General features: G+C 40.4%; 1 protein-coding gene across 5 annotated transcripts; it reads left to right on the top strand.

Moving 5' to 3' along the window:
• The first annotated feature begins 8515 nt into the window (after positions 1–8515).
• LOC131248395 (uncharacterized) lies at positions 8516–14485 on the top strand. 5 transcript variants are annotated; one of them, XR_009172218.1, is made up of 3 exons: positions 8516–11201; positions 11945–12027; positions 13793–14485. XR_009172218.1 is itself a non-coding variant. In XM_058248665.1 (3 exons), the coding sequence occupies exons 1-2, from the start codon at positions 8927–8929 to the stop codon at positions 11984–11986; spliced, it is 2385 nt and encodes a 794-aa protein (XP_058104648.1). In that variant the 5' UTR covers positions 8516–8926; the 3' UTR covers positions 11987–12027; positions 13793–14485. The 5 variants fall into 5 exon arrangements, 2 of the variants coding, with proteins under 2 accessions (XP_058104648.1, XP_058104649.1); XR_009172217.1 differs by having other exon boundaries at positions 11923–12027; XR_009172216.1 differs by having other exon boundaries at positions 8516–11247.
• Positions 14486–15511: the final 1026 nt, after the last annotated feature.

The raw sequence follows: 15511 nt of genomic DNA, 5'->3' as shown, positions 1-15511 counted from the left end.
AGACCGATTCGATTCCGCGAGTCGACTCATCCCAAATGCGCCCGAAGACTGGGCATCAGACCGCGGTAACAAGTCACGTGCTCTCAGAACACGTGCTTTGATAAATACACTGGCGCAGGTCCACTTTCCATCTACTCGCGGAGCATAGATGCGCGTATGACATACCGGTGGAAGATCTAAACCGTTCGTCACGTGGAAGCCGCATGCAGATACTTCAGTCAATGATAAAATCATTCCAGCTATCAGATCAACGGTCAGATACTCCAACCAATTGTTGCAATATAGACAAACGGTCCACATTCGATGTACATGTGCGGCCTAAATCATCTATCATTCTAAGCTTTTATCCCTCTAGCTCAGGGAGACGGTGTGTCTCTAAAAAACGAACAGCTCCATTCTTTCACACGTGTTCCACGTTGCATGTGCGAGCAGGGAGCACTCTGAAACTGTACTCGCAGGGTTGAACTAAGCAGTATCTACGATAGATCACAGCTCGTGCTCCATAGCTACGAATACGGTAAAGTTAGCCTCTGTTGCCGTACACGTGTACTCCACCTTGAATCCGAACCGTACGAATATTGGGACCACTTTGTTTGATAAAACCCAAAAATTACACTCAAGGTATGATCCTACAGTGCACAGGTGAACATTTAATGGACAGTAAAAACGAAAAGCTATAAACGGTCCAAATTACACAAACAAATGCCTCTCGATCAGTGACTAAGATTATCTAATAAATCTGAATTTAAGTAAATGAGCAATCTACATCATGTCCCACCATTTTCACGGTCCAGATTCGAAGTACATGCCACGTGTATATGGAAACAGCTGTCCTGGATCTTAACTACAGGACATCCTCCTGTCTACTGAACATACAGTCGCTCTGAGTGTCAGTCCGCGACTTTAGCGAGTTGACGAGTCTAGCATCGGGAGAAAGGCGATGGGACTTTCTCCGCAACAGCTTTTGAAACGGAATAGAAATTCCATTTCCAGACATTTCGCTATTCTATCACCCATCGCGCAGAATCTCAGCTCGTGTGCCAAACAAACACTTGCTTTTCTTTGTATTTTATCTCCTACTACTCTTGTTGCTGATAATAGCAAGCATGGTAGGTCTGAAAGGCTACTACCATGCAACATCTATCTTCATACACGTGCCTGAGCATTGTGGTACGTCAAATGTATGTGTGGTGCAACACCGTTTCATTAGAAGCTATACCATTCCATTATCATATGAGTCTCAAAAAAGATTTTGAATATCCCCAAGTGGAATAAAGCATTGCAAGTCAAATAAGAGAAAGAAGGTGCTGCGAGGTTTCGGATCGTTCGATGTATCGATTATCTCTACAAAAACGGTTGCCTAATTTTGGAATCTTGATTATTATATTTCTTCACATTTTCAATCAGTGTGCAACGGCATTTCAGCCAAATGAAAAACGATTATAAGTATTATTAAGGTGTTAGTGCATTTTACATAATAAGCTTTAAAGCTATGCTGAAAAATTACTAAGGGTGCGCATACATTTTTCATGATTATTGTATTTCTTTGCAGTTTTTATCTCTTTTGCACATAGTCATTCATGCCTTTAAATATTACTTTTGAGGTTTTTTTTTTTTGTGTGTGAATTTTGGAAGAAACTATCATCTATTTGGATGTTTACTCCTGCATGACCTATTTCACTTTCTTAAGTTACGGGAGAAAATGAGATATTTATGATAAAATGTGGAGAAATAATAGGACCATGTGGCTACATCTACGAGCACGCACACACGGATTTTAAATTGATGTATTGGATATCTTTATCATTGATGTGGCCCATATCATTTCCTGCAATGGCTTGTTTCGGACTTATATGAGCTGATACAACCATATCGTTTTTAGATGATATTCATAAGTATATAGTAGTTTTGGGCAATGCTTTAAATTTTGGTCTCAAATGGATGTGTCTAGGACTCTATATGTTCATGCATCTTCTTTAGCATGACCAATATTTTTCACATTGTGTTTGGATGTTCAATTAAATTGAACTGCAAGCTGAAATGGGGCTACACTCGCTCAACGGCTAAATTTTGCTTTGTTAAAATTATTGTTTCTTTGATTGTGTGATGTCATGGGGTGGTTCAAGTATGTATTTGTTTTAAAGTTGTTATTGACCAAAATAAGCTCTAGATCTATAGCCGGTTGGAAACTATAGAAAATATTTAGATTTGGAGAATAAAAAAAATCTCATTTCAAATGACTTTTGCAATTTGACATGCAGTTCTAGATTCTTGAATAAGAACCTAGGTTACCAAAAAGGAAAAGATTAGTCACATATCTTTGCCCATACAACTTGTAGTCTCTACTTTATAAAGTTTGTTGTTTTGTTTTTTTTTTTTTTTTAATTGTGGAACTTCGACAATATTACACCCAACCTTACCGTGTAGGATTTAACTTCTAGGTAGGCAAAAGTAAACAAGAATATTAAAAAAGGAAGAATATAGATGAGAGAGAAATATTGGAATAAATATAAGAGTGTGTAAGAATTATTGACGTCTTTAGAATGTGTGGAGTAGGATGCAAGTTGACTTTGAGATGTGGGAGGAAAAAGTGAAAAACTTTCACTCTTTTCCTACAAAATGGCAGTAGGATGTCTCTGATTCCAACTCTACTTTTCGTCTTTTAACAACTTTGGTGGTGCATCCCCTGAGTTGGAGCCGGATAGAGTTTCAACACAATCAGAATCTCAATCAAACGCCACCGCTCGAGCACCCTACACACTTTTTTTTTTATTTACATATTCCCTCTCGGAACTTTCTCACACGCTTCCTATCAATGACTGCCCCCATGGTTGCTTATTGTGATGTGGTTTATATAGACATGGCCGGGCGACCCTTTAAAGACCGCCCATAGGTTTATGTGGCTTACTTTTAGCCTAAAAATATCTTCTAAGTTATGAAATATCAGACTTTTAATTAGTGGCCCACAAGCAATGATCAAGGATTGTCCATATTCACCTAAAAAAGTTAAATAATATTAAAAGTGCTTTGGTATAAGAATCCAAGAGTTCCTTTATTAGATGTCCTCCATCCATACTGAGGCTAACATGGTAAACGGTTTAGGTCACCAGATACAACCCAAAATCTCATGATACAATTCGGTCACATTGTCATGCAATACATCTGGATGCATTCAAGCAAGCCTCTTATATAATGCTAGATATATTTACATGGAAAGATACATATAAAGAAATATACTTGGATATATGGGATATACACGTGAGATGTACTCATAGGCACGCACACAGCAACAGTAACTAGCTAGATATTATCTCTAAACTCTCCCTCAAAGTGCAATAACCAACTCATCAAGTTGGATTTGTCATGTCCTACAATTCAGTTAGATAGAAGATACGAGCATTTGGATGCACTATCAAATTAAACTGCAATAAGCTCTGGAATCCAAACATACTATGTAGAACAGATCAGACACTTTTATGGCAAAGATGGATTAGAGAAGGCTTGATTGGAGGTGAAAATGATCCGAACCGTCAAAACCTTAAAACAGTCGTATCTCACAGACTAGAATGACTTTTTCGGTGTATCAGATATGATTTTAGGTAGGAGAAGCTACTTTAGCCAACCAACCTCGCTATGCCAGATTTGCGAGATTCCATCATATCGACGGTCAAAAGTCTATTTTATTTTCGTTCTTACTATATATAATAAGTTTTAATTCGATAACTTTTGATACTTTGAGTTTTAGGAGTCGTGCTCAACATGAAAAGAGCTTAGAAAAATTAGAAGAATAACATGGTTAGGACAAAGTAGACACTAACTATTTTTTAGCAAAAAACCATAAAGTCTAAGTAGGAATCACGGTCATTTATAAATAGTAAGTTTACTATTTACGGTGAGTCACATTTTTAGGAAGTTTGAATTGGATTTTGAGTAAAACTCGTCCTTGGTTTGAGTTCACCATTTAAAGAATTGTAATTTTGCTTTTTTGTCACCAGTCAATTTATTTTGAATTTATTAGAAATTATTTCTATTTTCATAGATTCGATAAATCTACAGGGAGTCCAAAGAGCTCCTTAGATCCGAAGTAGTTATCCCTAAGTAAGACGGTGATCGACCTTATCATGTCCTTTCCAGCGTCACATACCATCCTTGTTGTTGATGAGAGAATTAATTTTTATCATTTCCTCTTAGTTAAAACGAACATTCGTTCAACTCACTTCTACATCCAAACACATCCCAGTGCTTGTCAACACATTGATATGGCTTTAGATTTTTATTTTATTTTAATTTACAAATAAGCTCATCACCATATGGACAACTAAATTGAATTACAATATTTCTTTCAATAAAATGCGCAAATGATCAAATCTCCAAGTTGATCTTAATTTCCTTATACATTGATCTAAATGTTCAAAATATGATGTGACATGCATCCAAACACATCCCAATGGTATTATCCTACATGGAAATGTTGCACAAAAAGTAAAACAGATACCAACAAGAGATAGCTTCAAAAATTCAAAATGAGAATGATAATGAATGGATGGAACGATACACACAAAAGAAAAGAAAAAGACAAGCTTATGCATATTCTTTTAATGTAATTAATGAAATTTGAAAGATACTTTGCTAATCTTATTCCTTGTCTACTGGAACTAGGGTCCATCCACAGTCCAAGTCATCAATGCCTCAAACAACCTGCTCTTGAACACTAAAATCTCTCGTCACTACCATACCTAACCCTAATTGTGACTTTGTTATTGCATTTTTACACCGTCTTTGTTTGTTTGTGTACGTCCATCGATGTCGGCCACAACCCTTAAATCTTAATGATCATCTTGACCGTGAATCTAATGCTTTAAATCCCACTATGTTGATCTTCGCCATTCATTTTGTGAAGCCTTGTTGTTTACATTGAATGTGGAACGCTAACATTCTTTTTAAGCCATTCTCTTTCTTTTTTTTCTTTTTGAAATTATATAGCACACATCATAACATGTATTGGATCTTGTTCATGTTCATCACATCAACGCGTTTAGGGAGAGTAGGATTATCATGGGTGGTCCACTTAAATTGTAATGATAGAAGATCAACAAAGAATTAAAGAAGGAAATGATGAAATAATAAATGATAATTGGCTTATGAGGATCAAAAGAACTTTGATTGCGGACCTTTTTATTTTTTTCCTTAATCTTTAACTAATTCAATAGCAAATGCTACATTTTTTATTTTTTTTTTATCTGGGCCATTCAAATGTGGACCGCTTATCCTCCATACCAGGATCTCACGCATGCTTACCACGTTGACACACGTAGGGGTGAGTAGGATTTTTTGTGGATACGATTTTCTCAGGATTTAATCATTAAAAAAAAAAAGTTCGAGAAAAATAATGATATATAAAGCAATAAAAATCATTGGCGGACACACATGTACAGAGAGTAGGATTTTCGTGGCTTCAATTCTCTCAGGATTTAATCACAAAAATAAAATTTCAAGACAAATAATGATTAAAAAAAAAATCATTAGCTCATGAGAAAGAAAAGAACTATGATTATGGCATCTGGGCCGTTCATTAATTGGGTCCATTATATACACATGGACCACCTTTTTCTCAACCATCCATTTTATTTCAAAACTGTGTAACCCACATTATGACCCAATTGATCCCAGGGTGCTACAAGGAAGGACCGGATCTGACACACGTTCACCACATTGGCACGTGCAATGAGAGTGGGATTATCTCAAAGTGCCCACTGCACTTGTAATGATAAAAAAGTCAACAAAAAATTAAAGAAAAAATAATTATAAAATAACAAATGATAATTGACTTCTGAAAAACATAAGACCTTTGATTATGGCCCTTTTTTTACTAATCTGTAATTATTAATACTAACTCATTTAAACTAATCACATTTCCTAACTATCATACCTACTTAAAAAAATAAAAGTAAAAATAAAAACTTCATTCTTTTGATTTTTCATTTGAATAATGAAACAAGGAGGTAGAAACGAGGAAATGGATTGAACGGTGATAGATGTACCATGCTTTTAAATGATTCATTTGAATAATTTTCCAATGGTCGTCAACACAACCACAAGACTACCTAAGTAGATAGCTACATTTCTCAAAATCCTAGGTTTGCCATCAATAGTTTCCAGCTGAATTATGGGATACTCGATCTTGCACAATATACTCCGGTTTGCTGTCCTGATAAGTGGGGCCCAGATTCTGGTGATCTAGACCATTGGTCTGTTAGGCCATGGCGTGGATGGACCATTAACCCTGAAGAAATTTCTTGATAGGATTATATAACCTTTCGTCTTATGGCCTGGTTTGTTCGGTTAAGAACAAAAACATGAAAATGGTCTAGATTTATTTTCTAGGATCTAGATTTTTTGTATGTGGTGTATAACTGTGGGATTGTAAAGATCAACGGTCTGGATTACCTAATACTGGGCCCCACTTGTCAGAACTATAGACGCGAGTAGGGTGTGCAAAGCGTCGTGTTCAGGATCCTACGGCTCCTTATATTTTCGGTGTATGATTCATGAATAAGGAATGGTGAATTCTTTGATACTCCGACAAGTGGGAGGCTTGATACGCAGGCACGAAGACGTTTTACACGTGCCATGCATTAACTCAAATAAAAACCGACTGTTTCCAAGGCACGGTTCCTAAATCGGATTGGTTTAGCAATCCTAACCTCTGATTTGTAGGCATTTGTTTAAGACCATCGGATATATTTCATTATCAACCGTCCAATAAATGTCCACCAATCCGATGGTCAGATATTCAATTAATCCTAATCTTTGGATCATGATACAAATAAAATGGGACCTGTAATTTGAACGGTTTAATTTGAGTTAGCTTTATGCGACTTTATGTAATTTCCAAGTAATTTGTAAGTTTCTACTTTCCATCTATCATTCATCCATCATTCACCACATCTCTCGGAAGAGTTCGTTTTGGTCCGTCGTGAGTCAGGATATAGCGTGCGTGGCCACCCACTGGGTCCACATGCTGAGATGGTCAGATGATTTCAACCATCCACGTTATTCTTACTACTATAGCTTTTGAATTTTAGATTTGAATCCAAGCTATTGAAAATTTCTTTTCTTTGTTTTAAATTAAAAACCATCCTTATAGCATAAATTTTCTACGGTAATCAGAATATCATGGATTCTACGATGTGAACGGTCACGATCATTCGATCACTCAGTACATGGTCATGTTTAGTGGTGACAGAATGAAGAATGCACTCCTGCGGAGTATCAAGGTTGAGTTCGTTTTGTCTCCATTGCGACTGACAAAACAGTGTTTATCTCTGTAATGGGGCCACATGATCAGTGGCCCATTTATAGGAGACGTTCAGATTTTCAATCAATGCTATCAAAGATGCCCTAAGAAACTTACTATAAACGGATGATTGTGACCACCACTATCTGTGGATGAATTTAAAACAATGAAAAGAAAATTTTCACACTTTCTCATTCAACTCTAAAAATCAAGTGTTACGATTGATCAACGAAGCCTAGTTATAGGATAATAGATTATCAATGGTAGTAAAGATGACATGGACGGTTAAAATCATCTAACTATCTCAGAATGTGGGCCCGGTGGCTGGCGACGAACTCTGGTATTTTAGTCGCGACGGAGACAAAATGCCATAAGGAATTATCTGATACTCCTATGGATAAAATGCACGGTGCATCGGACACACGGGGCTTCTATTTTTACATGTGGAGCCGATGATAAATTGATCCAGACCATTGGGATATTGGACCCCACTAGAGATGGGCCGTACGTTCAATATCCCCTCCATGGAAAAAAATACATATTTATTATGTGGTCAGAAAATGACGGGAAATAAGAAAAAAAATGCAACGGCCCTCATTAATCTAAAAAAGCGCTCCTGATTAGCTGCTATGATCGTCATATCTGGAATATCTTTTATGTTATAACCCATCTAAGGTGATGTGCACCCTATCAACGGTCCGGATCACAAACCCATTCGTTCAGATAAACATACTTAAAACCCGATTATACTGTATATAAAATTCGTTTTTCCTCCGTCGTGACTTAGCCTACAACGTACGTCGCAATCCACTGAGGCCCACATGCTGAATATTCCATTGATCGGAACTGTCCATTTCTCTATACCGATTCTACTACATTCATGTTTAACAAATCATAATGAATTGATGATTTTAAAAGTCACAAACTTCAGATGAATTAAAAAGAAAATAAAAAAAACTTTAACGGTTCTTCTTCAACTAAAAAATCAAAGGCTAGAAACATTAATAGATCTTGATTTTATACATAACATCTTATCTGTTTATTAAAAGAGAACATGGACGGTTCAAATATTAGGAACATCTCATTATGTGGGCCCCAGTGAGTAGTGGTGACAAACTCATGATCCTGAGTCGCGACACATGCAAAATAAAAATAAAAATACTGTAGGTATCCTGGGATCATATAATTCCTATGTATGAATAAGCCCCATAAAAAAAGACAAGAGGGGGTTTGAGAAACAGCATAAAAGAAGAGGAGAAGAAAAAGGAAAAAAAAAAAAGAAAAAAAAAAAAAAAGAAGAAGAAGAAAAAGAGAGAGAAGAAGAGAAATACACAAGACTTTCTGTTTCTCTCTTCTATGCTCTCTTCTCTCTAACCACTCAGACAAAAAATCAAACAGATAGCTTGCAAAACCCTACTAAAAAACCCAACAGCAGCAACAACAGCAAAAGAAGCAAAATCAAGAACAAGTAAGAAATCTATCTCATTCCTTTTCTCGAACAGATCATCCATCTACTAAGATGGAAATCTGCAAGCATCAAGCATTCCATGCTTTCTCGGCTTAAATGCAAGGAACGGACGGCCACGATGGAAGAAGACTAAAACGCAGAGCCGCGATTACGAAGGATCGATGGCCGCTGCCAACGCTGTTCCCTTAGACTCGATATCAGCAGCAGAAGACCTGAACGCGAAGGCAGTCCACAAACGCTACGAAGGGCTTGTGACCGTCCGTACAAAGGCCATCAAAGGGAAGGGCGCATGGTATTGGGCCCACCTCGAGCCTATCTTGGTCCACAACTCCGATACCGGACTACCGAAAGCCGTCAAGCTTCGGTGTTCTCTCTGCGACGCTGTTTTCTCCGCTTCCAATCCATCGCGGACTGCGTCTGAACACCTGAAGCGCGGGACCTGCCCCAATTTCACATCGCTCCCAAAACCCCTCTCTTCAATCTCGCCTTCTGTCGCCGCTGCGGCGGCGGCTGCGGTGCCCGCTCCGTCCCGCAAGCGCAGCAGCAGCGGTGGCGGAGGCAATACTGCGGCTGCTGCTGCTGTTGTTGCTTCGTCTTCTTACCAAATTCCGCCACTGGCAGTAGTCGATCCCTCTCGTTTCTGCACGGAAATCGTCTACTCATCCGCTGCTGCTGTGGCTGCGCCGCAGCAGCAGCAGCAGCAGAATCAGCAGCAACATTTGCTGCTGTCCGGCGGGAAGGACGACCTTGGAGCTTTAGCCATGCTGGAAGACAGTGTCAAGAAGCTAAAGAGTCCGAAGGCGTCGCCGGGTCCCACACTCAGCAAGAGCCAGATAGACTCTGCAGTCGGTCTCCTCACGGACTGGCTCTATGAGTCATGCGGCGCTGTTTCCTTCTCCTGCGTCGAGCACCCCAAATTCAAGGCCTTCCTCCAGCAGGTGGGCCTCCCGCAGATCAGTCGCCGGGAGCTTGCAGGCCACCGTCTTGATGCGCGCTATGATGAGGCCAGGGCTGAGTCGGAGACCAGGATCTGTGATGCAATGTTCTTTCAGGTGGCTGCTGATGGGTGGAAGCAACGGGACTGTGCCACCCCCACTGGAGAGAATCTAGTCAATCTCATTGTCAATCTCCCCAATGGGACAAGCGTGTTCCGGAAGGCAGTTTTCACAAGTGGGCGTGTCCCATCCAAGTATGCGGAGGAGATTCTCTGGGAGACGGTCGCCGATGTCTCTGGGGGCGGTGGGGTCCAGCGCTGTGCGGGGATTGTTGCAGACAGGTTCAAGGGCAAGGCACTGCGGAATTTGGAGAATCAGAACCATTGGATGGTGAATCTCTCTTGCCAGCTCCAAGGCATCAGCAGCTTGATCAAAGACTTCAGCCGTGAGCTTCCACTCTTCAAGACTGTCTCATCGAACTGCCTCAAGCTTGCAGACTTGTTCAATACCAACTCGAAGGTAAGGAACAGCTTCCACAAGTACCAATTGCAAGAACTCGAGCAAGCGGGCCTGCTCAGAGTGCCCCCCAATTCGGGCAATGGCGGAAATGGGAACACCATTCTCCTTTTCGCAATGCTGGAAGATATATTAAACTCTGCCCGACCGCTCCAATTGGCGGTGCACGACGAGTCATATAAGGTGGTCTGCGTTGAAGACCCTGTTGCTCGGGAAGTGGCAGATTTGATCCGTGATATTGGTTTTTGGAATGAAGTGGAGGCAGTTCATTCTCTCATGAAGTTGATTAGAATGATGGCCCAGGACATCGAAGAGGATCGGCCGTTGGTCGGGCAATGCCTGCCTCTCTGGGATGACCTGCGGATGAAGGTGAAGGAGTGGTGTGCGAAATTCAGTGTTTCAGAAGGTCCCGTTGAGAAGGTGATTGAGAAGCGGTTCAAGAAGAATTACCATCCAGCATGGTCCGCCGCATTCATACTAGACCCACTTTATTTGGTGCGGGACAGCAGCGGGAAGTATCTCCCGCCGTTCAAGTGCCTTACGTCCGAGCAAGAGAAGGACGTTGACAGGCTGATTACACGGCTGGTGTCAAGGGAGGAAGCCCACATTGCGGTGATGGAGCTCATGAAGTGGCGATCAGAAGGGCTTGACCCACTTTATGCACAGGCAGTTCAGGTGAAGCAGAGAGACCCCATCACAGGGAAGATGAAGATCGCAAACCCACAGAGTAGTCGACTAGTGTGGGAGACTTGCTTGAGCGAATTCAAGTCATTGGGGAAGGTGGCTGTGAGGTTGATCTTTCTCCATGCGACAGCATGCGGATTCAAGTGCAATTGGTCGTTTTTGAGGTGGGTTTCTTCCCATAGGAGATCGAGGGCTGGGATGGATAAGGCACAAAAGATGGTATTTATCGCGGCCCATGCCAAGCTCGAGAGGCGGGACTTCTCGAATGAGGAGGAGAAGGATGCGGAGCTGTTCGCGAATGGTGAGGACGATGTGCTCAACGAGGTTTTCATGGATGCATCCTCAGTGTAACACTTTTACTCGTAGAATTGAGTTGTAGAAGTATCGAATTCTTTCTATGCCTCCACACGTTCTTGTTGTTTACTCACTTCTGATAGAGATTTTGGTGGGGAAAGGGTCGGAGAACATGAGAGGGATTGAATTATCGGTGTATAACCTCACGATTTGAATGAGTTGGTGACCCTCCTCCCACCCGGGCATGATTTTGGGATTATTGAGTTTGAAGAAAGCTCTTCTTGTTTATATGATAGAATCATGGAGGAACAAAACAGGAAGAACGATGTAGCATTTTGGTTCATAGAGTAATTGGGATTAACAATATTTATGAAGGAGAGGTTTTTCTTGGCTTGGAGTTCAAAAATTATGCTCAATCAGGATTTTCTTTTGTTTGAATTATTTGGGGGGCGTTTGGATGTTCAATCCAATTGAATTGCAAAGTTCAATGCAATTGAGAGTAATAGCCAAGGTGGGGCAAGCTTCATTCTGTTCAAACAGTGAAGAATTGCAGTTTTGCGTTTGGTTGTCACTATGAACTGAAAATGATGGCACCCAATTTGGACATTTACCCAATAATCAATTGAAAGAAATGCAATTCAATTCTATTTAGCATACAAACAGAACCTTAACCATATTAAACCAGCTGATCATGATCTTTGTATGTTAATTGTTTTCTGTTTCTTCAGCGTGTATGAACAAATCATGCAGGAATGGCATTATAGAGGCGAAATGATCCAGAAAATGCGTTAAGTCGCTATCCTGGCGTTCGACTTGTGTTCCTTTTCCAGCATGTAAGTTTACCATGTTTATGCATCTAAGAAGCTTTTTCACAACTGCAATTCATGACTTCAAAAACATTGAAAAAAATATCATATCTGTTCTTGCAGTTAATTGCTGAAAACATTAAGAACTAGACTATTTCATTCAAGTCTTCATTTCTTTCAATTCCATATTTCCATTATAGACAGCCGAACTCTCTTGAACTTTGGATTTACTGATGCTCTAAAACGCCCATTCGATGCGCATTAGGACTGAATTGCAAGGACTAGTTCAATTAAGTGGAACTGACCAAATTGTAATTGCATTTCATGGTATTGATATTGAGGGAGTAAGCTCAAAATTGCAATACCATCCTTCCGGCAGTAAACGGGATGTGATGAGCAGCCATAGAAAGAAAAGCTCTGAATTGCAATTACGCTACCTTCAATCTGGACTTGAAAGGGATCCAACTTGGGGGTTACTCCCTCATCCTTGATTTGATCATTCCATTTTGTTGAACTAGTTATTCCAAATGCATTGGAAATTCTTATCAGAATCCCCCGGATTTCCAACTCTATCTTAAATCACTTCAAGGTCTTCTGATGTGAATATTATCGAACCCTGCCTGTCGTCTTTCTCCGTGATTAAGATGCTTGATTATCCCCCAAGAAGAACTTTTTACTCCGTATGCCTCATCTAGTTACTTTCCCACGAACAGGATTAGTCGACTTAAAAAAATTCTGTTTCAGTGCACTTTTCAAGCTGATGGGAGTCGAATCATCCTGCCTTTATTGAGGCTGATCTCCAACTGTCACATCTCGGTATTGTCCCATGTGGCCTCCGAATAATCTCAACCCTTTATGTAACAACACAACTGTTTGTCTCTGCACACCTTCACATGCTGAATTTTGCCAATATGGGAAAGATGTGCTGAATGGAAGACCCCGGCTGAAAGTTTCAGCCCTTTATGTGCATGAATCGGTTTCACTGGAATTGCCGCCGTCCATTCTTTCTGACACTGAACTTGGTGGTTTTTCAACGATTCCTCTATTCAAGTACAGGGACTCTCTCCAGCTAATTAAATGTGGATGGGCTGTTCAGAACTGGCCATGGCCTAGATCTACACTAGCATGAACCACACCATGCCCATCATTTACTTGGATACCCTACCAAAAATGTCTCCATCTGTTTGTGAGTTTCATGCAGTGTTGGTTTCAGTTCCATTTAATGAGATTTGAAAACGTCGGGAGCACTGCTTATAGTTAGTCTATGGGTTAGAATGCTAAAATCTGCCTAAAATCTGTCTCCAAACTTCAGGAATATTTCAAACTCATTGAGTCAGATAATTCCTTAGAAGGGTTTGCTTATTTTATCAATGTAGTCTGGCTGGAACTAAAACATCGATGATGCACATGTGCATGGATGGAACGCATGTATGAGATCCTTGCTTCTAATCACACAGGCCCATGCCCAAAAGTTCACACAGGTCTACTTGTCAGATGGATATCCACATTCAAGTTACACATTTGGCCCTGGTGTTACATTTGGTCTGAGGCCTTCCTGATGAACGGCGAGGAGAAGGCCAGGATCTCGCACACGTGCCACAATTCTCTTCATTTAAATATCCCCAATAGTTAGAACTGGAAAAACAAAACATTTGGCAAGCATATGATTATCTATTGCAGAACTTGATCTGTTTGTTGAGTTGAAGGTTCAAAAACATTCCATGCAAATGCTCCAAGAATCCATGTTGTTTTCATATAACCTTTTGTTTGTGATTTGATTTCCTGATGACAGTGGCAAGCGATAGAAAAAGCTCGGTAGAAGCCACTAGAAAACACTATCTTTATTGAAATTCTTGGGTTTGTTTCAAAAGGCCGCTGTGAAAGGACACATGAAGGACATTGATTTAGAACTCTGAAATGGATTGCAAGATGTGGTGATGGATATCACTGATTTTCAGCAGAGGGGCTCGAGCCAGTTGGGTTGATGGACAGGACGGTAGCTACACAGGTCAACCTTGGATGAAAATGAGTGAATCTTCATAGCCAGGGCGCACATCAGATGCATTTGTCTTTCAGTCTGGTGAGAGCGGTGGCCCACCATGATAGCAGTGGACATCTACCTCAGGTGGTAAAAAAAAAGGTGTCGGGACCTTTTAAATCATCGTCGGTAGCCTGTCTTGTACCTGTTACCAAAGCTCGCTAGTGTCAAGCTTAGATGGGGCGTTCGAACACTTGGTCATTAGTTTGAAAATGGATTTAGGGAGTCGTTTGTAATGCTTTCCATGATTAAGCGATTGCTTCGGTGGGGCCGCAAGCTCGAAAGACGCTTGATGGCGATAGGCGATCTTAAAGCCGGCATATCTAGAGCTGCTTCAAGAAAATCCAGCTTTCACATTTCAATCTGTTTGTAAGCTATGATTTTCTGTGGTGTTGCTGTACATCCATATATTTATACAGATACATGTGTATATTAGTCATTCATTGATGTGCTTGAGCAAATACAATATGCAAAATCATCTATATTTTTAACACAGGTGGAAGTGGACCAACATCTGGAAATGAAGTGAACCCAATGCACTCATGGGTCCCAAGCTGATAATTGTGTGGTGGGGTCCATTAATTTCACCTATGGTGGCCCACATAAGCAAATACAACGTGCAAAATCTATGTTTTGAACAAAGTTGGAAGAGGACCCACATGTGGAAAATGAAGGGAACAATGTACTTGTGGGTCCCACAGGGTGTGGTTGGTAAATTAATTTCACCACTGGTGGCCCACATAAGCAAATGCAATGTACAATATCTATGGAAGTGGACCCAGATGTGGAAATCAAGGCAACCCAATACTCATGGGTCCCAAATTAATAGTGGGGTCCATTAATTTCACCAATTACAGTCCACATGGCAAGGGTGGAAATGGACCCACATGTGTAGATGAAGGGAACCCAATGTGCTCATGGTCCCAAACTGATAATGTGTGGTGGGGTCCATTTGGATCACCAATTGTGGCCCATAAAGTACTCATCAGTACTCCACCGGAGTACCGAATCTAACCTGATCATGAATCCATGCAACCTGTGTATCATTTGTGCCCAGGAGAAAATTGGGAAAGAGGATAAAAAGGAAAGGGAAAAAGGAAATTCATCAAGTCCAGAAAATCAGATGGGCCATTTTGCCTGGCCATCATTTTCTCTAGTAATAAAAGCATCAATTCCTATTTTGGATGCCCATTTCTCTTCATTGCATACAAGTAGGCAATCTTTGTAGATTTTTCTAAGTAACAGGAACATCATTGCCTCTTATCATAGGAAACCCAAAAAAGCTGTTTGAACTTGGTACTATTGTTGCCTCCCCCTTTTCTTCTCTCCCTTCATTTTCTTGAATAAATTTCAAAGGGAAATGATATGGTAGAACCGGTTCTATTGTAATTTAGTAGAGGACCCTCTTCCACCGTATATTTGGTAGGGGATACGGTTGATCAGGACTGTTCATGTAGTGGGATCTGGCGTGGA

Source organism: Magnolia sinica, chromosome 6 (assembly GCF_029962835.1).
Source record: "Magnolia sinica isolate HGM2019 chromosome 6, MsV1, whole genome shotgun sequence".
Lineage (NCBI taxonomy): Eukaryota > Viridiplantae > Streptophyta > Magnoliopsida > Magnoliales > Magnoliaceae > Magnolia > Magnolia sinica.
This window is presented reverse-complemented; position numbering and strand designations above follow the sequence as displayed.